The 22,077-nt window shown below is 42.7% G+C and overlaps 1 protein-coding gene across 3 annotated transcripts; it reads right to left on the bottom strand.

Annotated features, from left to right (window-relative positions):
• Positions 1-10,078: 10,078 nt before the first annotated feature.
• Positions 10,079-20,788, bottom strand: LOC123407319 (K(+) efflux antiporter 6-like). 3 transcript variants are annotated; one of them, XM_045100427.1, is made up of 20 exons: positions 20,318-20,781; positions 20,057-20,100; positions 18,959-19,017; positions 18,760-18,832; positions 18,570-18,631; positions 18,408-18,483; positions 18,204-18,278; positions 17,757-17,828; positions 17,579-17,662; positions 16,200-16,268; positions 15,789-15,866; positions 15,493-15,581; positions 14,922-15,018; positions 14,763-14,816; positions 12,624-12,719; positions 12,262-12,450; positions 12,104-12,181; positions 11,133-11,177; positions 10,800-10,886; positions 10,079-10,705 (listed from the first exon to the last, which is right to left on the bottom strand). In XM_045100427.1, exons 1-20 carry the CDS (start codon positions 20,631-20,633, stop codon positions 10,625-10,627), a joined length of 1,824 nt encoding a protein of 607 aa, XP_044956362.1. In that variant the 5' UTR covers positions 20,634-20,781; the 3' UTR covers positions 10,079-10,624. The 3 variants fall into 3 exon arrangements, with proteins under 3 accessions (XP_044956362.1, XP_044956361.1, XP_044956363.1); XM_045100426.1 differs by having other exon boundaries at positions 10,794-10,886; positions 20,318-20,778; XM_045100428.1 differs by lacking the exons at positions 10,079-10,705; positions 10,800-10,886; positions 11,133-11,177; positions 12,104-12,181 and having other exon boundaries at positions 12,300-12,467; positions 20,318-20,788.
• Positions 20,789-22,077: the final 1,289 nt, after the last annotated feature.

The raw sequence follows: 22,077 nt of genomic DNA on the forward strand, positions 1-22,077 counted from the left end.
CTGGCTAGCCAACTAGAGGCTTGCTAGGGACATTGTTTTGTCTATGTATCCACACATGTATTTATGTTTTCATTCAATACAATTATAGCATGGATAATAAACGATTATATTTAAATAGGAAATATAATAATAACTATTTATCATTGCCTCTAGGGCATATTTCCAACAGTCTCCCACTTGCACTAGAGTCAATAATCTAGTCCTCACATCGCCATGCGATTTACATTGTAATAAATCGAACACCCATACAGTTCTAGTGTTATCATGTTTTGCCCGTGGAAGAGGTTTAGTCAGCGGGTCTGCTACATTCAGATCTGTGTGTACTTTGCAAATATTCATGTCCTCTCCTTCGACGTAGTCGCGGATGAGGTAGAAGTGTCGTTTGATGTGTCTGGTCTTCTTGTGAAACCTTGGTTCCTTTGCTAAGGCAATGGCACCAGTGTTGTCACATAACAGAGTTAATGGATCTAGTGCGCTTGGCACAACTCCAAGATCTGTCATGAACTGCTTCATCCAGACACCCTCCTTTGCTACCTCCGAGGCAGCCATGTACTCCGCTTCACATGTAGAATCTGCTACGACGCTCTGCTTGGAACTACACCAGCTTACTGCAACCCCATTAAGAATAAATACGTATCCAGTTTGCGACTTAGAGTCATCTAGATCGGTGTCAAAACTTGCGTCAACGTAACCTTTTATGACGAGCTCTTTCTCACCTCCATAAACGAGAAACATTTCCTTAGTCCTTTTCAGGTACTTTAGAATATTCTTGACCGCCATCCAGTGATCCACTCCTGGATTACTCTGAAACCTGCCTGCCATACTTATGGCCAAGCTAGCGTCTGGTCTAGTGCACATCATTGCATACATGATAGAACCTACGGCTGAAGCGTAGGGGACGGAACTCATTTGTTATCTATCTTCCGCAGTTGCTGGGCACTGAGTCTTACTCAATTTTATACCTTGTAATACTCGCAAGAACCCTTTCTTGGACTGATCCATTTTGAACTTCTTCAAAACTTTATCAAGGTATGTGCTTTGTGAAAGTCCTATCACGCGTCTCGATCTATCTCCATAGATCTTAATGCCTAGAATGTAAGCAGCTTCTCCTAGGTCCTTCATAGAGAAACTTTTATTCAAGTAATACTTTATGCTCTCCAAAAGCTCCACGTTGTTTCCAATCAGCAATATGTCATCCACATATAATATTAGAAATGCCACAGAGCTCCCACTCACTTTCTTGGAAATACAAGATTCTCCAACCACTTGTATAAACCCAAATGCTTTGATCACCTCATCAAAGCGCTTATTCCAACTCTGAGATGCTTGCACCAGTCCATAAATGGATCGCTGGAGCTTGCATACTTTGTTAGCATTATTTGGATCGACAAAACCTTCGGGTTGCATCATATACAACTCTTCCTTAAGAAAACCGTTAAGGAACGCCGTTTTGACATCCATCTGCCAGATTTCATAATCGCAGAAGGCGGCTATTGCTAACATGATTCGGACGGACTTAAGCATCGCTACCGGTGAGAACGTCTCATCATAGTCAACTCCTTGAACTTGTGAAAAACCCTTTGCCACAAGTCGAGCTTTATAAACGGTCACATTACCGTCTGCGTCCGTCTTCTTCTTAAAGATCTATTTGTTCTGAATAGCCTTGCGGCCTTCAGGTGTTACTTCCAAAGTTCACACTTTGTTCTCGTACATGGATCCTATCTCGGACTTCATGGACTCCAGCCATTTGTTGGAATCTGTGCCCACCATTGCTTCTTCATAATTCGCAGGTTCATCGTTGTCCAACAACATGATTGATAAGACAGGATTACCGTACCACTCAGGAGCAGTACGTGATCTTGTCGACCTGCGAGGTCCGATAGGAATTTGATCCGAAGTTTCATGATCATCATTGTTAACTTCATCCTCAACCGGCGTCGCAACGACACGGGTTTCCCTTGCCCTGCGCCACCATCTAGAGGGATTAGAGGTTCGACAACCTCATCAAGTTCTATCTTCCTCCCACTCAATTCTTTCGAGAGAAACTCCTTCTCAAGAAAAGCTCCGTTTTTAGCAACAAACACTTTGCCCTCGGATTTGAGATAGAAGGTATACCCAATTGTCTCTTTTGGGTAACCTATGAAGATGCACTTTTCCGCTTTGGGTTCCAGCTTTTCAGGCTGAAGCTTTTTGACATAAGCATCACATCCCCAAACTTTAAGAAACGACAATTTCGGTCTTTTGCCATACCACAGTTCGTATGGTGCCGTCTCAATGGATTTTGATGGTGCCCTATTTAAAGTGAATGCAACTGTCTCTAATGCATAACCCCAAAACGATAACGGCAAATCGGTAAGAGACATCATAGATCGCACCATCTCTAATAAAGTACGATTACGACATTCGGACACACCATTACGCTGTGGTGTTCTAGGCGGTGTCAACTGTGAAACAATTCCACGTTGTCTTAAGTGAGCACCAAACTCGAAACTCAGATATTCACCCCCACGATCAGACCGTAGGAATTTGATCTTCTTGTTACGATGATTTTCAACTTCACTCTGAAATTGCTTGAACTTCTCAAACGTTTCAGATTTGTGCTTCATCAAGTAGACATAACCATATCTACTCAAATCGTCAGTGAAGGTGAGAAAATAACGATATCCGCCGCGCGCCTCCACACTCATCGGACCACACACATCGGTATGTATGATTTCCAACAAGTCACTTGCACGCTCCATTGTTCCGGAGAACGGAGTCTTAGTCATCTTGCCCATGAGGCATGGTTCGCACGTGTCAAGTGAATCAAAGTCAAGTGACTCCAAAAGTCCATCAGAATGGAGTTTCTTCATGCGCTTTACACCAATATGACCTAAGCGGCAGTGCCATAAAACATGGCGCTATCATTGTTAACTCTAACTCTTTTCGTCTCAATGTTATGTATATGTGTATCATCGCTATCAAGATTCAATATGAACAATCCTCTCACATTGGGTGCATGACCATAAAAGATATTACTCATAGAAATAGAATAACCATTATTCTCTGACTTAAACGAGTAACCGTCGCAATAAACAAGATCCAAATATAATGTTCATGCTTAACGCAGGCACTAAATAACAATTATTTAAGTTCATAACTAATCCTGATGGTAACTGAAGTGAAACTGTACCGACGGCGATTGCGTCAACCTTGGAACCATTTCCCACGCGCATCGTCACTTCATCCTTCGCCAACCTTCGCTTATTCCGTAGTTCCTGTTTTGAGTTGCAAATATGAGCAACAGAACCAGTATCGAATACCCACGCACTACTACGAGAGCTGGTTAAGTACACATCAATAACATGTATAACGAATATACCTGATTTTTCCTTGGCCGCCTTCTTATCAGCCAAATACTTGGAGCAGTTGCGCTTCCAGTGACCCATACCCTTGCAATAATAACACCTCGTTTCAGGCTTAGGTCCAACTTTGGGTCTCTTCGTCGGATTGGCAACAGGCTTGCCGCTCTTCTTCGAATTATCCTTCTTTCCTTTGTCGTTTCTCTTGATACTAGTGGTCTTATTCAACACTTGATGCTCTTTATGGAGTTCTGACTCTGCGACTTTCAGCATCGCGAATAACTCGCCGGGTGACTTGTTCATCCGTTGAATGTTATAGGTCAACACAAAGCTCTTGTAGCTTGGTGGCAATGATTGAAGAATTCTGTCAGTGATAGCCTCTTGCGGGAGTTCAATCCCCAGCTTAGCTAGACGGTTTGAGTACCCAGACATTTTGAGCACATGTTCACTCACAGACGAATTCTCCTCCATCTTGCAAGCATAGAATTTATCGGAGGTCTCATACCTCTCGATTCGGGCGTTCTTTTGAAAGATAAACTTCAACTCCTGGAACATCTCAAATGCTCCATGACGCTCAAAACGACGTTGAAGTCCCGGCTCTAAGCCATACAAGACTGCACATTGAACTACTGAGTAGTCCTCCTTATGGGTTAACCAAGCGTTCTTAACATCTTGGTCAGCCGTAGCGGGTGATTCATCTCCTAGCGCAGCATTAAGGACATTATCCTTCTTCCCAGCTTGCAGGAGCAACTTAAGATTACGAGCCCAGTCTACAAAGTTGCTTCTATCATCTTTCAATTTAGCTTTCTCTAGGAACGTATTAAAATTCACGGTGATTGTCGCGTGAGCCATTGATCTACAACACAAATATTTCAAAGTGGACTTAGACTATGTTCAAGATAATTAGAGTTTAACTAATCAAATTACTTGCTAAACTCCCACTCAAAAAGTACATCTCTATAGTCATTTGAGTGGTACATGATCCAAATCCACTAACTCAAGTCTGATCATCACGTGAGTTGAGAATAGTTTCAGTGGTAAGCATCTCTATGCTAATCATATCAACTATATGATTCATGCTTGACCTTTCGGTCTCATGTATTCCGAGGCCATGCCTGCACATGCTAGGCTCGTCAAGCTTAACCCGAGTGTTCCACGTGTGCAATTGTTTTGCACCCGTTGTATGTGAACGTTGAGTCTATCACACCCGATCTTCACGTGGTGTCTCGAAACGACGAACTGTAGCAACGGTGCACAGTCGGGGAGAACACAATTTCGTCTTGAAATTTTAGTGATAGATCACCTCATAATGCTACCGTCGTTCTAAGCAAAATAAGGTGCATAAAAGGATTAACATCACATGCAATTCATAAGTGACATGATATGGCCATCTTCATGTGCTTCTTGATCTCCATCACCAAAGCATCGGAACGATCTTCTTGTCACCGGCGCCACACCATGATCTCCATCATCATGATCTCCATCAACGTGTCGCCATCGGGGTTGTCGTGCTACTTATGCTATTACTACTAAAGCTACGTCCTAGCAATATAGTAAACGCATCTGCAAACACAAATGTTAGTTTAAAGACAACCATATGGCTCCTGTCGGTTGCCATACCATCGACGTGCAAGTCGATATTAACTATTACAACATGATCATCTCATACATCCAATATATCACATCACGTCATTGGCCATATCATATCACAAGCATACCCTGCAAAAACAAGTTAGACGTCCTCTAATTTGTTGTTGCATGTTTTACGTGGCTACTATGGGTATCTAGTATGATCGCATCTTACTTACGCAAAAACCACAACGGAGATGTGCAAATTGCTATTTAACCTCTCCAAGGACCGCCTCGGTCAAAACCAATTCAACTAAAGTTGAAGAAACAGGCACCCGTTAGTCATCTTTATGCAATGAGGTTGCATGTCAATCGATGAAACGAGTCTTTCGTAAGTGTACGAATAATGTCGGTCCGGGCCGCTTCAATCCAACAATACCGCTGAATCGAGAAAATACTAAGGAGGGCAGCAAATCGAACATCACCGTCCACAAAACCCTTTGTGTTATAATCGAGATAACATCTATGCATGAACCTAGGTCTGATACCACTGTTGGGGAACGTTGCATGGGAAACAAAAAATTTCCTCTGCACAGGAAGACCTATCATGGTGTTGTCCATCTACGAGAGGAGATTTGGATCTACGTACCCTTGTAGATCGCACAGCAGGAAGCATTAAGAAACGCGGTTGATGTAGTGGGACGTCCTCACGTCCCACGATCCGTCCCACGAACCGTCCCGCAATCCGTCCCATGATCCGTTCCGATCTAATGCCGAACGGACGGCACCTTCGCGTTCAGCACACGTACAGCTCGACGATGATCTCGACCTTCTTGATCCAGCAAGCAAGACGGAGAAGTAGATGAGTTCTCCGGCAGCGTGACGGCGCTCCGGTGGTGGTGATGATCTACTCCTGCAGGGCTTCGCCCGAGCTCCGTAGAAATTCGATCTAGAGGTGCAACTATGTGGTTTAGGGTTGAGTTGCACATGGCAAAAGTTGTCTCATATCAGCCCTAAAAGACCACTATATATAGGAGGGACGGGGAAGGAGGCTTGCCTTGAGGGCCAAGCCCTCAAGGGGAGCGCCGGCCAAGAGGGAGGTGGACTCCCACCCCAATTCGGTTTGGGGGAAGGAGTCCACTCCTTCCTTCCCACCTCCCCTTTTTCCTTTTCTTTTTATTTTCTTTTTGGTATTTCTCTAAGTGGCGCCATGGGCCTCTTGGGCTGACTCCACCAGCCCACTAGGGACTTGTGGCGCCACCCTATGCCCTTGGGCTCACTCCCGGGTGGGTGGGCCCCTCCCGGTGAACTCCCGGAACCCATTCGGCACTCCCGGTACACTATCGGAATTGCCCGAAACTTTCCGGTAACCAAATGAAACCATCCTATATATCAATCTTCATTTCCGGACCATTCCGGAAACCCTCGTGACGTCTGTGATCTCATCCGAGACTCCGAACAACATTCGGTAACCACACATATAACTCAACTATACTAAAGCATCGTCGAACCTTAAGTGTGCACACCCTACGGGTTCGAGAACTATGTAGACATGCCCCGAGGCACTCCTCGGTCAATATCCAATAGCGGGACCTGGATGCCCATATTGGATCCTACATATTCTACGAAGATCTTATCGGTTGAACCTCAGTGTCAAGGATTCATATAATCCCGTATGTCATTCCCTTTGTCCTTCGGTATGTTACTTGCCCGAGATTCGATCATCGGTATCCGCATACCTATTTCAATCTCGTTACCGGCAAGTTTATTTACTCATTCCGTAATACAAGATCCCGTGACTTACACTTGGTCACATTGCTTGCAAGGCTTGTGTGTGATGTTGTATTACCGAGTGGGCCCCGAGATACCTCTCCGTCACACAGATTGACAAATCCCAGTCTTGATCCATACTAACTCAACGGACACCTTTGGAGATACCTGTAGAGCACCTTTATAGTCACCCAGTTACGTTGTGACGTTTGATGCACACAAGGTATTCCTCCAGTGCCGGTGAGTTCTATGATCTCATGGTCATAGGAACAAATACTTGACACGCAGAAAACAATAGCAATAAAACAACACGATCAATATGCTACGTTCATAGTTTGGGTCTAGTCCATCACATGATTCTCCTAATGATGTGATCCAGTCATCAAGTGACAACACTTGCACATAGCCAGAAAATCTTGACTATCCTTGATCAACTGGCTAGCCAACTAGAGGTTTGCTAGTGACATTGTTTTGTCTATGTATTCACACATGTATCTATGTTTTCATTCAATACAATTATAGCATGGATAATAAACGATTATCCTTAAACAGGAAATATAATAATAACTATTTATCATTGCATGTAGGGCATATTTCCAACAATATGAGCATCTCTGTTATACTTTTTAGGGGTGAGTTGTTCGTATATGTGAACATTTGCGTTGTAATGTGTTAAATAACGGTAGCAAACACCAAACACCAAAGGCAAAAAAACTAGCATTGACCTAAATAAAAAAAGGCAACACGTGTCAGCTTATATAGTTTCCTGAATTTATTTCAGACTAGTGATATTCGTCTAGTAAGAGGAGATGTTTTTCTCGACTATCCAAAACATTTGTTGTGACTTCTAAATCTCAAGATATTGTACCGGCTCAGTATCTTAAAGATTTTAGGATAGGACGCGCGTGTATATGTAAGGATAAGTGTATATCCGCATATGTGACCATTTGCATTATACTATGTTAAACCAAGGTAACAAACACTAAAGGGGGAAACCTAATAGTTAACTAATTAAAAACAAACACGTGTGAGTGTGAGTTTGGCATGCACTCACAACCTCAAACGAATGAGAGCAGCTTGTGTGTGTATATGTATGTAAATTATTTGGGGGCACCTAGGTGTCCGGGCACCTAGGTCCCAATATAGCAAGTCATATATATTAATGCATGGTGCATAATCCATGAAATAATGGCTTTTCATATACTGTTTGCATGCAATAGTGCCTTTAATGGTCAATAAGTGCTTTCCAGAAAAACATTCTATTGATTTCCTAGAAACATTTCCTTTCCAAAACAAAAAAAAAATACATGGTGTTTATGGGTCCCGATATTCACCATACATATGGCATGCTAGATATTCGTCCGCACACCATGTGTGGTGTATGCAGAAGGCAGAACATTAAAATTGCTCATACGTGCGGAAGCAGCTACTTCGTGCCACACGTTCAACAAATATTGTGCATCCTTACCCCGCGTGTGTGGCACGAAGTAAATATGCCCACACATCCCCGTGCAGCTAGTTAGTTACCCATGGAATGACACTTTAGTTATCTCCGAAGATAGCAACTTTAGATATCCGGAATGACAAATGTAGTTGTAAAAGCATGTCAATTCTCTCTGTTTTAGATATCCGGAGATAGTTGCCATGCGTGTTTACCTAGTTGCTACGTGTGGTTCAATCATAGTTGCCATGTATGGTTCATTATAGTTGTCATGTGTTTACCTGGTTGTCACGTAGACAGAACTGCAGTTGCCCTCTAGCAACGAATCATAGTTATCATGTGGTTTACCTAGTTGTCATGTACGTGCAACTACAGTTGTCATCTAGCAACATACGAGCGTCGTATGGGTGAAGAGTAGTTCGTCCACAGGCGTGTGGACTGGGTGGTGATTGTGTGGGTAGAAACTGATTTGTTCACATGGCGTAGCTCGCAACTGCACGCTGTGGGTAGTGCGGGCGAACTCTCCAACGCCCACACACACGATGATGCCTACGTAACACTGAAATTCCAACAAAAAAAATTAGGATTCGTGTAAAACAGAATCAACGTGGATCGACGTGTGTAGGCAAAGTGCAAACATGCCACACATGTGGGCATTAGCATTTGGGGTATTTATTATATATACGTATTTCGTATGTTATTGTGTATAATATTGAATGTATGATACCCAATATATCGTATGACTAATGTATGATGCACATGGTGTAATACACCCTACAAGAATAAGAGTACAACATACATCCTTTTAGGTATAACCAATGTATCGTGTACCCTAATGTCCAAATTATACCTGTACCCATTGGATATACCTATATACCTATTTGTTATAAATTGGATATACCTATGGTATCATATACCCAATAGATTTCCGTGTGTATGTTCCTAATAAATTAATTTTTCAGGTATTTAATATTTGAATAAAACTTACGACCGGGTTGTATCCAACAACGATAAAAGTACAACATACATCCTATTGGGTATACCCACAATATCATATACCCATTATATCGTATACCTAATGTAAAAAAAAGTACGTTCCACGAATGAGTACAACATACCTCTTACTAATACATGTATGAAAATACAACTTCATGTGTCTGTATAAATCATGACGCATTAACTTCTGATTTGTCTTTCTCCTATTTATATCAATATCTCTCAAGTATACAAAGTTGTCATGCGCGGTATTCTTTTTCCTAGTTTCTACTAGTACATAATTGTTGTAATGTAGTACTAATGGACGTATTTATGGTAGGTTTCTGTCATAATTATTTCCAAATCTGTCAATTATAATATACTCCCTCCGTAAATAAATATAAGAGCGTTTAGATCACTATTTTAATTATCAAAACACTCTTATATTAGTTTACAGATGGAGTAATACATTAACATGCATCTAAATGCAATCGAGTGATTGAAAGACAAGGAATCTGTCCCAAACGATCGTCTACGGATTGACTATCCATCACCTACATCAATACATCGTAAGAGACTGTAAGTATATAATCACCGTAAAAATATTTTATCATATAAAATTTCAAACATAAAAATATAATGTAAAACATACATAAAATACATTTTCCTGATCTTATGACCTATATATTTTTTTTTAAATGTTAATTGTTACATAATGAATCAATATAAATATAACTATTTACACTAGAAATGTAATTTATTTATAAAACAATCGTAAGGTTACCATGCAATATTTATATACCATTTAATTTATTTGTAAAACAATCGTAAGTATATATATACCATTTAATATATTAATACATGCAAACAAAACATTAAAAGGTATTATTTTTATCAACTGGATGCCGTGCATTAATGGATATGACTTGTGCCCAGGCACCTAGGTGCCCCAAACCACACACACACACTTGCCAAGACAGTATAGAGCTCCAAGATGGCATCCAGCGGCCAACATTCAAACTTTACAATTCAGGCGGCGTACCAAAAATGAGAACACATCCAAAATGAATTTCTTGCCTGCAGAAGGGGGAAGTTACACTGGGAGATGACAATGGCAAACTCACTGCACAGCAAAATTCATGGAGTTGCTTTTTCTGCACACTTTGTGGAATTAATACAGTGGTGTACCGGTCAAGCCTAAATCCTATCATGCTAATCCAATCAATCAATCAGATTACATTCTTATACTACAGAAAACCCTCATTAGAGGGATCACACCGCAAGCAGTGCGCTCACCACCCGCATCATCCATGCTCACAAAGCTGGTGAAATCCTCCTCTTGCATTTCCGGTCGTCACTATGGGGAAGGGTTGACCTCGCACACCTTGAATGAGATCTGATTTCTTCTGCTTCCAACTCCCGCCCGGCTGTGCATACGCGCTATAAACTCTTCGTTACGTGCAGAAACACTTTACAGAGCTTGTTAACTTAAGCCATACTAAAAGTAGCTTGCGCTGTGCCAAGTGTGTCATGAGTCATGTGGGCCTTGGATTATCAAATTTATGCGCTTGCCGCTATCAATGCGGAGGACTTCGCCCTTTAGGCCCAACTGAAATGGAAGAACCGATGAATTGATTGGCAACCATTTCCAGAGAAAAAACAATCGCTAGATGAACTCAGTTGAGATGAACGTGTACCTCCACCTGATTGCTATCGACGGAAAACCATCTCAAAAGAACACCAAGGTGGACCACAGCTGGGATCATTTTGAATAGCAGGGGTGTTGTTACCTGCACAGTTGCACAAAAAGCAGTAAGCTAACCATACATAATTCATGACAGTGTAATGTCATCAAAGGCAGAGATGGTAGGCTTCGTGGCCATCTTCTCGTTTGAGACTCCACCGCACATTTGATACTCCCTCCGTCCCATATCGGTTGTAATAACATCTTATATTATGGGACGGAGGGAGTATCTACAATCGACAGAGATAACACGATGTCGCTTACAAAAAAAATGAAGAGATAAGGTACATACCAAGCTAAGCGCTGTGGTTCCAAGAAGAAGCAAATATAGCTTGCCCTGAATAAAAGCATTGCAGCTGTCAAATTGAAGTACAGATGGATCTAAATTGAGAAGTAGTCTCATGGTGACCAAAATAAAAGTTAAATACCAACCGCTTCATTTCATTTAGATAGATTACGTTGGCTATCTTAAAAGTTAATACTTAATGGAACACCAGTTCTTATAGGGCATTTAAATACTCAGCACAAGACATTTAGTATTGATTACGCTTGGCTATCTTAAACTACTCCCTCCGATCCATATTAATTGACGCACACTTAGAGCAAGTACAATAGTGGACTTACAGCCCGCTTACATGACACTTTTGCCTATGTGAAGGAGAGAGATGTGAAAAGGCAAGGGAAGTGGGCCCTCATGCAAGAGTCTAGCTATATGCATATTCATAGATAAATACAATAAATTCTTATAGGGCATTTAAATACTCAGCACAAGACATTTAGTATTGATTACGTTTGGCTATCTTAAACTACTCCCTCCGATCCATATTAATTGACGCACACCTAGAGCAAGTACAATAGTGGACTTATAGCCCGCTTACATGACACTTTTGCCTATGTGAAGGAGAGAGATGTGAAAAGGCAAGGGAAGTGGGCCCTCGTGCAAGAGCCTAGCTATATGCATATTCATAGATAAATACAATAAATGTTAAGAAAGAGAAAGAGAAAATATAGAAAAGAAGTACTAATGTAATAGCCAACCTTATAGCCCACACTATTGTATGAGTGACTAAAGATGATGGCTATAGATGGCTAGAAAAGTAAGCCAGAGGTGCGTCAATTAATATGGGAGTACTAGAAAAGTAAGCCAGAGGTGGCAACTGTCAGAAACAAGTACCAAGGCGTATATGTGCTTTATGACTAAAGCAGCATAGCCAGCGAGGGTAATGACACAACACATGAGGAACAAATATATGGAGAAATAACCTCAATCAGATGGATGCTTGAAGCACGGCTAAGAAGAACAAAAGCAAACTCTCCAATTTGTGCAAGAGACATGCCAACCTGTAGAAAATATAAGGCAAGTGTGACTGCATGAGCGATGGTAGATGGAGCCCATTCTAACAGAGATTAAGAAGACTTACAAGAAGAGATGTTTTGTTGTTATAGCCAAACCCTTTTACGACAATAGAGACAATAAATGTCTTTATCGTTATCACCAAAATTACAGCTGCAAGAAGTATATCCACATGGTTCCACAGGAAATGGACATTAATTAGCATCCCAATGCTGGCAAGGAAAAGGGCAGCAAAGAGATTTCGAATTGGTTCAATCTGCAGAAAGAACAAACCTGAAATAAGAGAACATATAATGAATTACTAACTACAGGAGTCTAGCTGTGAGTAGATGAAGGATCAAAGCAAACACTAGCTGGTAGTTCCTCTTCCCTATTGCAAAAACCTTACAAAACAAAAACAAAGTGTAGAAGATATTAGCAAGGAATTACTTGTTCAAGAGTATGTTGCGCAAGATCGGTTGTTGATATCATTACGCCAGCTGCAAATGAACCCAACTCAAGACTCAGACCCAATTTATCACTGCACTGCACCATGGAAGGAAGGCCACATATAAGTAACAGATATATCGAGATACTCATAAAAGTGATGATTTCAAGATAGAAGCGCAAAACTATCAGAGGTACATGTGCAAGTAAATTTCTTTAAAAAGTGCAAATGAACAACTATATGGTTGAGAAAAACTAAAGGAGCATGTGCAAAATAGTGTGAAATACTGCAGGCATGGTGTTGGATTGAATATAAGCTTACATGTCCGTCAAAATCCATGTGTCACATCCATCTAGAACAGTGTAGTTCAAATAAAGCAGGTCCAGAAAAATATGGGTTTTACTGTTCTGTCTGGTTTTGTGCAGCAAATCCAGGAGTCTAAGGTCAAGGAGGCTTTTAAAAGGTGAAAGGAGGCAAGGTGATGGGCCCTGATTGTATCCCCATTAAGGTGTGGAGAAGCCGCTGAGACATAGTGATAGTATGGCTAACTAAGCTTTTCAACCTCATTTTTTGGGCAAACAAGATGGCAGAAGAATGGAGACGGAGTATATTAGTACCAATCTTCAAGAACAAAAAGGATGTTCAGAGTTGTACTAATTACCGTGGAATTAAGCTGATGAGCCATGCAATGAAGCTATGGGAGAGTCATTGAGCACCGCTTAAAAAGAATGACAAGCATAACCAAAAATCAGTTTGGTTTCATGTCTGGGAGGTCGACCATGGAGCCATTTTCTTGGTACGAGAACTTATGGAGAGATACAAGGAGCAAAAGGACCTGCATATGGTGTTCATTGACTTGGAATGTCATGTGGTGGGCCTTGGAGAAACACAAAGTCCCAGCAAAGTACATTACCCTCATCAAGGACATGTACGATAAAGTTGTGACATGTGTTCGAAAAAGTGATGGCGATATTGATGACTTTCCGATTAAAATAGGACTGCACCAAGGGTCAGCTTCAAGCCCTTATCATTTTTCTTTGGTGATGGATGAGGTCACAAGGGATATACATGGAGATATCCCTTGGTGTATGCTCTTTGTGGATGATGTGGTGCTAGTCGATGATAGTCAGACGGGGGTTAATAGGAAATTAGAGCTATGGAGACAAACCTTAGAATCAAAAGGTTTTAGACTTAGTCGGACTAAAAGTCTAAAACCTAGTACATAAGGTGCGATTTCAGTACTGCTAGGCATGACGATGAGGAGGCTAGCCTTGCCGGGCAGGTGGTGCTTCAGAAGGACACCTTTCGGTATTTGGGGCCAATGTTGCAGAAGGATGGGGATATCGATGAAGATGTGAACCATCGAATCAAAGCTGGATGGATGAAGTGGCACCAAGCTTCTGACGTTGTCCTGGGACAAGAGAGAGCCACAAAAGCTAAAAGGCAGGTTCTATAGGACGGAGATTCGACCCGCAATGTTGTATGGCGCTGAGTGTTGGCCAACTAAAAGGCGACATGTTCAACGATTAGGTGTGGCGGTGATGCGTATGTTGAGATGGATGTGTGGCCACACAAGGACAAGGTTTGGAATGATGATATACGAGATAGAGTTGGGGTAGCACGGATTGAAGAGAAGCTTGTCCAACATCGTTTGGGCATATTTAGCGCATGCCTCCAGAAGCTCCAATGCATAGCGGATGGCTAAAGTGTGCTGATAATGTCAAGAGGTGTCGGGATAGACCGAATTTTGACATGGGAGGAGTCCGTAAAGAGAGATCTGAAGGACTGGAGTATCACCAAAGAATTAGCCATGGACAGGGGTGCGTGGACCGTGGAAGCTTGCTATCCATGTGGCTTGCTATCTATGTGCCAGAACCATGAGTTGGTTACGAGATCTTATGGGTTTCAGCTCTAGCTTACCCAACTTGTTTGGGACTAAAGGCTTTGTTGTTGTTGTTGTTCTGGTTTTCAATAATTTAACCATTTTCAGCCCTCTTTTACTGGATTCATTTAAAGCAAAACTTATGGCCAGGTAATTTGTAGTTTTCAAAAATTCAACCATTTTCAGCCCTCTTTTACTGGATTCATTTAAAGCAAAACCTTTTGCCAGGTAATAGCCTACAGGCAGTAAAAAAACTCACCCAAGCAAATAACAGGCAGAATGCAACTGCCGCCAACTGGTACAGTTCATTTGTCTGCACGATGCAGCAATAAACATTAGTATAATATAACTTCAATGTAATGTTCTAGCGAAAACTCAAAGCATCATTCATGTTCTGTTTACCCAGAGTTATACTCACCTGAGACGAAAGACTTATCATCAGCTTAAGAAACCAAGGCACACAAGTACGGGAGAGGATAGAGAGAATTCCCAGGAATGATATTAATAGCACAAGCCTGAGAATATTGGAAATTTACGTCATAATAAAATTTTAATTTATCCAATACCTAATTACAGTATATTGTACTCCCTCCGTCCCAAAATAAGTGTCTTGAGCTTAGTACAAATTTATACTAGAGTTAGTATAAAGTTGAGACAGTTATTTTGGGACAGAGGGAGTAGCAAACTTCTATATACGGACGGTACAGGTAGACCAAATATACATAGGACAGTATGTTAAGTCGTGTGACAAGATATGAGAAAGGTTTCCCACAAAAAAAAGGGATATGAGAAACAAAGAAAGGTTATATTTGTTTACACTAGACTCAAGCAGGCACTGCTATGTAAAGTACACCCGCCAATTAGGCATCAAGATTAGATGAATTTACTTGCAATTCATACTTATTGTGGATACACTATTCGAGTTCCAATAAAATAAATATTTAATCCGCAGAATTTTTCAGGCAGAAATACACTGCAACCGCACTTACGATTTTGTCATTGACGCAACTCCATGAAGAAGACCAGAGGCGCCGCTCAAAATTGGAAGAAGTGCAAATAGAAGACCAACAGCACAATCCTGAGAGGAAGGGGTTGTCAATAGATAGCAACTGACATAGATCTGATAAAATTTAGAGGTCTTGAGACAGGCTTTATCATTCAGTATCTTTCAACTTGTTTTTATGGAACTGAAAGCCATCAATTCATAAACAGAAGCAAGCAAAATGCATCTTTACAAATTCATCCCACCAGAAAAGACAGATGACACAACGTACGTCTAGCATACCTGCAATACGAGTATGCCAACCGTCACTTGGCCGTGAAGGGCATTGATACTATTTTTTTCCATCAAAAATTTTAAAACCTGCAGCCAAAAAAACAAATGCACTAATGCTGAGCAGAGCAAAATGGATTTAGAATGAGCATGAGCAAATGGCAATTTGCATACAACATTCAGAAGACTGAATAAATACAGGGCGTCAAATATCACATGCAAAATTAGGGTGTACTAAAATGAAAACCCTTCTGGCATCCATCATGTATTAAGTTTGTTTACACCAAGGAGAGAACGCATTGAGAGGATATGTGGCACAAGGCTAAAAACAAACTAACATTCCACGGTGAACCAATGAGGAACATAAAATTGTAAATCATTGTTCAAAAGCAAGGGAGTGTGTGGGTGATATTTAGAAATTACCACTGCTGTCGAAGACATAGAAAGAAGAACGCCAACGAAAACACCTTCCTTTGTTTTACCCCCACATAGCTGCAATGCAATAATGAAACTAAGAAAATAGAATAGAACTGCTTGGCATCTGTTTTCTAGGACAGAATTAGGAAATCAAAGAAATATGTAAATCCAGGGAAAAGGAAAGAAACAGCATAAATAAAGTTTTCACGGCACTCTTGCAAGCTGAGCGACATGGGCGACATGGGCGACATGACGGCATGTCGCCCACCATGGCAATAGTTAGATGATGGTAAGTACTCCCTCCATTCCTAAATATATGTCTTTTTAGAGATTCCACTATGGACTACATACGGATGTATATAGACATACTTAGAGTGTGGATTCACTCATTTTGCTCCGTATGTTGTCTGTAGTGGAATCTCTAGTAAGACTTATATTTAGGAACGGAGGGAGTATTAGCTAATGAAGCAGTCACAGACACATGTATCAGTGAGAAACAGAAGAGATGTGGGCCTCTACATACTCATCATGCTACTTCTCCAAATCCCAAAAGCCAAGTTAAATATCTTCTCCCGTTCCCTAATTTCTACTTGGCTACCCCAGCAGCCACTGCACTTCTCCTTGCCTCCCTCCTGCATGTCCAATATCCACTCTCCGTCCCCTGTCACACTAGCATTTTCTCAACCACCTCTTGCACACCCCAACCACATCCCCTGCTGCCACCACATTATTTCCTAATATTTCAGCCTTGCACCTCCAGCTCCTATAATGCCAGATGGCTCACCTTGCTAGAGATGGAGAGAGGCAGAGGAAGCAACAGCAGCACAGGTCAGCTGGATAGAGGCAACAGCATAAGTCAGCAGAAGTGACATGGAGAGGGGTGATAACGGTAGCCTTGACTACCAGGGCCCTTTAACCCTCCTCCAGGCTCCAGATCTGACAAGGTCAGGCTCGCAAAGCTCCAAGGGAATGGGCAAAGGCTCCCATCATCTGCCTACAGCAGACTGGAAAACATGGCAATGCAAAGGCAATGCCTTGACAACCCTGACCTTAATTTTGTACTCCCTCCGTCCGAAAATACTTGTCATAGAAATGGATAAAAATGGATGTATCTAGAACTAAAATACATCTAGATACATTTATTTCTCCGACAAGTATTTTCGGGCGGCGGGAGTATCAAACAGATGCCAGAAAGCTAAAAGATACAAAACTGATCCGGTGATTTTGTTGGTATAACTGGACTGCATCAATGGCATATACTAGTGATCTCTTCACGTCAGTTGCAGAACATGCAAATGAATCTCAACAATAAATCTTGTTGGTGCACCAAATAATTGCAATTCAAATAATGTCATCATAGCATGAACAGCAAAAAAGAAACATACCGTAGCAGAAATACCACAAAGGAACATAAACAGTATAATTTGGAGCAATCCTCCAAGAACGGCAACCGCACGTACAGCTCGAAGCTGAGACAAAGTTGAAACACCATTTATTTAGTTAACTGCATATTGACATTGGTACAGATATTTAATAAATGTATCAAGAAACAAAGATGGGTACCTTTGCTGTAGAGAACTCAAGTCCCAGAGCAAAAAGGAGAAATATCACGCCAAACTGAGCTACTGTCTCAACCTAGAAGAAAAAGCAGAAATCATATTATTGATTGTGCGAAATAAACACAATCCCATGTACTCATTACGAAATATTCTTATAAACTTGGAAGGGTATGATAACAGAAGTGCAGAAACAAGTCAAAAGTACACATTCAATTCTATGCTTAAGATTAAATGCATACAATATAACAGGCATGATGTGATCGTCTGCTGAAGCAGTGAAATGGCTGAACAAAAGCGCATCCAATTTCTCATTTAAAAATGATGTGTGTTTTTTGGAACTTCAAGGGACTGTCATATATTAATAGGGCATTTAATAAGGACAGTAAGCTTATTTAACAATGATGTCAACTAAGCATCATGAAAAGCAACCAACAAAGCAAAAGCACCCTACTTGCACCAGTTCGTTGACAAAGCTAAAACCTCCAGGGCCTATTATAGAACCTGCAAGTAAATAACCTGTAATGACCTGCAAAGTATTTTTAAAATTTCTTTAGATCACTCATAATCAGTAAAAAAAAATCATAAACAGCCATATAAAATTTATGTCTTACACATAATGGGGCAGAAATGAAATTTGAGACAAAAGAAGACTCACTGGTTGTCCAAGGCAAGCAAAGGCAATACCACCACATGTAGCAGATACAATAACGACAACAAGATCTGATATCAACCTACAGTAATTCACATACAGACCAAGTTATGAGCAAGGGCAGTTACTTTATTTTTGCTCATCCTCAGAAATAATTAGGTCACATACGTAAGGTCCAGCTGCAGTACGGGGTACTTTGACTTCCGGTTTGATATAATAAAAACATTATCCTGGATTTGCAATTGTGTCAATACAGCACACGGGTAAATAGAGTAAAATACAACAACACTATTGCATTCACAGCACATAAGGCGTAACTGAACACAAAAAAAACGGCAATGAATCATAGCGTCTGTACCTTCCGATCAATCAACGTGGGAACATCCTCTTGCTCTGACCGATCCAAGAAAACTTCCTTGAACGGGAATGAACTGGGGATTGAATAACCGTAAACTTGGGATATTTGCTACTGATTGTGAAATTATAAGACGTTTTTTGACTCGAGTCAAAAAACATCTTATATTATGTTACGGAGGGAGTATATAATAGGAACATACTTATTGTCTTTGGTCTCATTCTTCTTCGTTACTCTCCTGGCCACAGTTTCCAGAACTCCCTGGCAGGGTAGAACAGAACAAGATAAGTGTAACCAGCAATTTTGTACAGACAAGAGCAACACGTTTAAAGTGCAGTGCAACTGGAAATATAAAGTATGAATGCAGTAACTTTTACAATTTATCCACATAAACCACAATATTGCTAGATGCATGTGTTTTTTCCCTTGAGCCATGTGTACATCGTTCAGATCATCTGGCAAATGTGCTTATTTACTTCAAAATGGAACGGTGGTATTACAAATTGGGAATGTAACCGAATACGGAATTGAGAAAGTGATAGGATCAAATATGGAATTGAGAAATATGATAGGATAGACGGATGCAAGTCAGAGTAGTTGTAACTCATGAGTGTATCATGTAGAAGATCAAATGACTAAATGAATGTCAGCTGGGACCAAGCACTCAGGGTCAGGGGTTTATGCAAAACTCAAATGATTTCTATCAGTAAGTTAGTAACTTACACCACAACAATTGTTTCACAAAGTTAGTCAGGTATCATAAGCAAATATTAGTTTTTGATTCATAATCCAGCACAGTAAACACCATTCAAGATATTGTAGTCAGTATTAGGAAAACGTCAACTACTTTAATCTCACTAAGTCAAAAGGCCAGTGGGCCGAATAATTGGTCAACAGGCGCAAAACCTACAGAATGATATATAGAAGGATAACTGAATGCTTGGAAATTACAATACACTGAGGAAGCTGGTGAAGCTTCGTCATTATCAATGGTGTAACCTCTGTCCAAATGTCAGGTCCACCCGAGACATAGATGGTATCAGATATTTTACAGGCGTACAATACATACTCAGTCGTGTCAAAGACTAGTTATGTTTTGATATTAAACCGCATGTAAAAGGAAGTCAATTTAGAAGTTAAGTCACGCATATGTTGAACTAGTCTCCTAAATCTAGAGAGCCGGCAAGACATGAACAACCATTCCATGAGCATCATAATAATGCAAAATTCAACCAGGTTCCATAATCATTGTAAACGAACAATCCGACCACACACAAACAAAACTGTGCAGATGAATCACCTGCTTCTCGGCGACGGTGTTGTTGAAGCTGCCGGGGTCCGTCTCTGCAAAATCATAGCAGCAGAGGTCAGCACAGGCCAGCTCAATGCAAAGACCCAGAAACAGGCAGGATTCGCCAATTCCCAGCAAAGCGCGGCAGCCGGGGCCGAGATCTAGGCAGCCGGCCGCCGACACACGCCAGGGCGCGCCGAAACCAGATCCCCGAGCCACGGAGCCCGCGAGGCGGATCGCGGGGAGACGGCGGGACTCAGATCCACGCACCTCCGCCGCCCTGGTCGCCCTCCGAGTCGGGGAACTCCTTCTCCAGCGCGCGGTCGATCATGTCGGCGAGGCTGTTCTCCTTGTTCGTGCCATTGCCCTGCGCTGCCTCCCCGCCGGCCTGGGCCGCCCCCAGGGCCGCGGCCGTGGCGTCCGCGCGCTCCACCGCCGCGACCGCCTCGCCCACGCGGCCCTCGTCGCCCGCCTCGGCCGCGTCGCCGGCCGCGCCGGGGAGCAATGCGGCGGCGGACGCGAGGAGCAGGGCGACGAGGAGGCGGGGGAGGACCGGGCCCAGCAGGCGGCGGCGACGCATCAGCATCGCCGGAGGGGAGCGGTCGGAGTGGGGTTTAGATTTTGGGAGGAAGAGGCGAAGCGTGTGCGGGTGCCAGCCGTGTGCGTGCGTGCCCGTGTCCTGGGAAGAAAGTGGGGGCAAATGCGTGAGTCGTGCGTGACTGTGCTAGGTGCGGGCGCAGCCGGCTGAAGCAGCAGCGATTTGTAGAGGAGTTTTTTTTTTTCCTTTTTTTGTTAGTTATGGTATCACTTCCGTCCGGGCTTGTTGGTTGGGTTCATTATTTTGTCCCCTTTTATTTGTGAATCTACCAACTCGTGTCTTGACGGCTCCTTGGATCAACCCAGAATTCCAAAAATGCAGGCGGATAATAATGGTAAGGGCATGTATTGAGCACATGTATTGAGCAATCCAACGCGATGACCTGTTCGTTTGGATTAAAACAGACACAAAAATCGACCCAAATGCGTCGATCTAAACATACGAGAGTCCGCTTTTCATCCGTCGGGAGATCCATTCCAGACCAAATGTGAGACTCGTTTGCGTCGACACGAACATGAAACGGACGCGCACGACGCGCGTCTACTACTCCCTCTGGCCCACTAGTCGGTTGCACAGCCACCCCCATTTCCCTTCCTCTCCCAAAATATTCCCGTCACCTCGCGCTCCCGACCGCTCACCATGGATGACGTGCCGACCCTCAATGTCATCACCGGACTCGCCTCCCTAGCCTCCTTCGACCGGGCCCTCCTCACATAGGGCCCCCGTCGTCACCACCAAGGGCAAGCCCCACACCGCCCGCAAGACAGCGGCGCCGATCAAGAAGAAGTCGTTCACACCCGAGCAGTGGGCCATGTAGTCGGCTAAGAGGAAGGAACGGAGGCACACGCGGGAACACAAGCTTGAAGACGAGTCTTCCGCTACCCTGGCCACTGTCGCATAGAGGAAAGCATTACAAGAGTCGCTGCAGCGACGAGGGAGGCCTTGATCTCCCTAGTGTTAAACCCATGTTAGCACGGGCTCGCCACCGCCATCGTCGTGGGCGCAGCCAACACGGGCTCGACGGCCTTTCCTCGTGTGCCATTGCCAGAGTCGCCGCGCACGTCTACCCCGCCGTCACTTCCGGGCTTCCATCCCTACCTGCAAGCCTCCCGTTTCTCCGAGGAATGCTCGTCGGAGGTGAGCGTGGTGGCGTCGGCCACACTCACGCCTATGTCCGTCGACCTTAATGCCACACATGTGGTCGATGGACCATCCTCCGGAGGCTGGAGTAAATGCCCACGGAAGATCATAGTCGGCATGCTTCCAAGCGCCCACAACCTATTTGATAGAATGTCGACCATGGACGATGAGACGACCAACCGTTTCATCATTGAGAACATCATCTTCGAAGGTGGTGCGGGTGTCGATGCCTTCGATCCTGAGGAGACCCAAAGCCAAGATGGTCGAGCCCCCTTCATGGCCAACACCTTTT

The sequence above is a fragment of the Hordeum vulgare genome, chromosome 7H (genome assembly GCF_904849725.1).
Source record: "Hordeum vulgare subsp. vulgare chromosome 7H, MorexV3_pseudomolecules_assembly, whole genome shotgun sequence".
In the NCBI taxonomy this organism is placed as follows: domain Eukaryota; kingdom Viridiplantae; phylum Streptophyta; class Magnoliopsida; order Poales; family Poaceae; genus Hordeum; species Hordeum vulgare.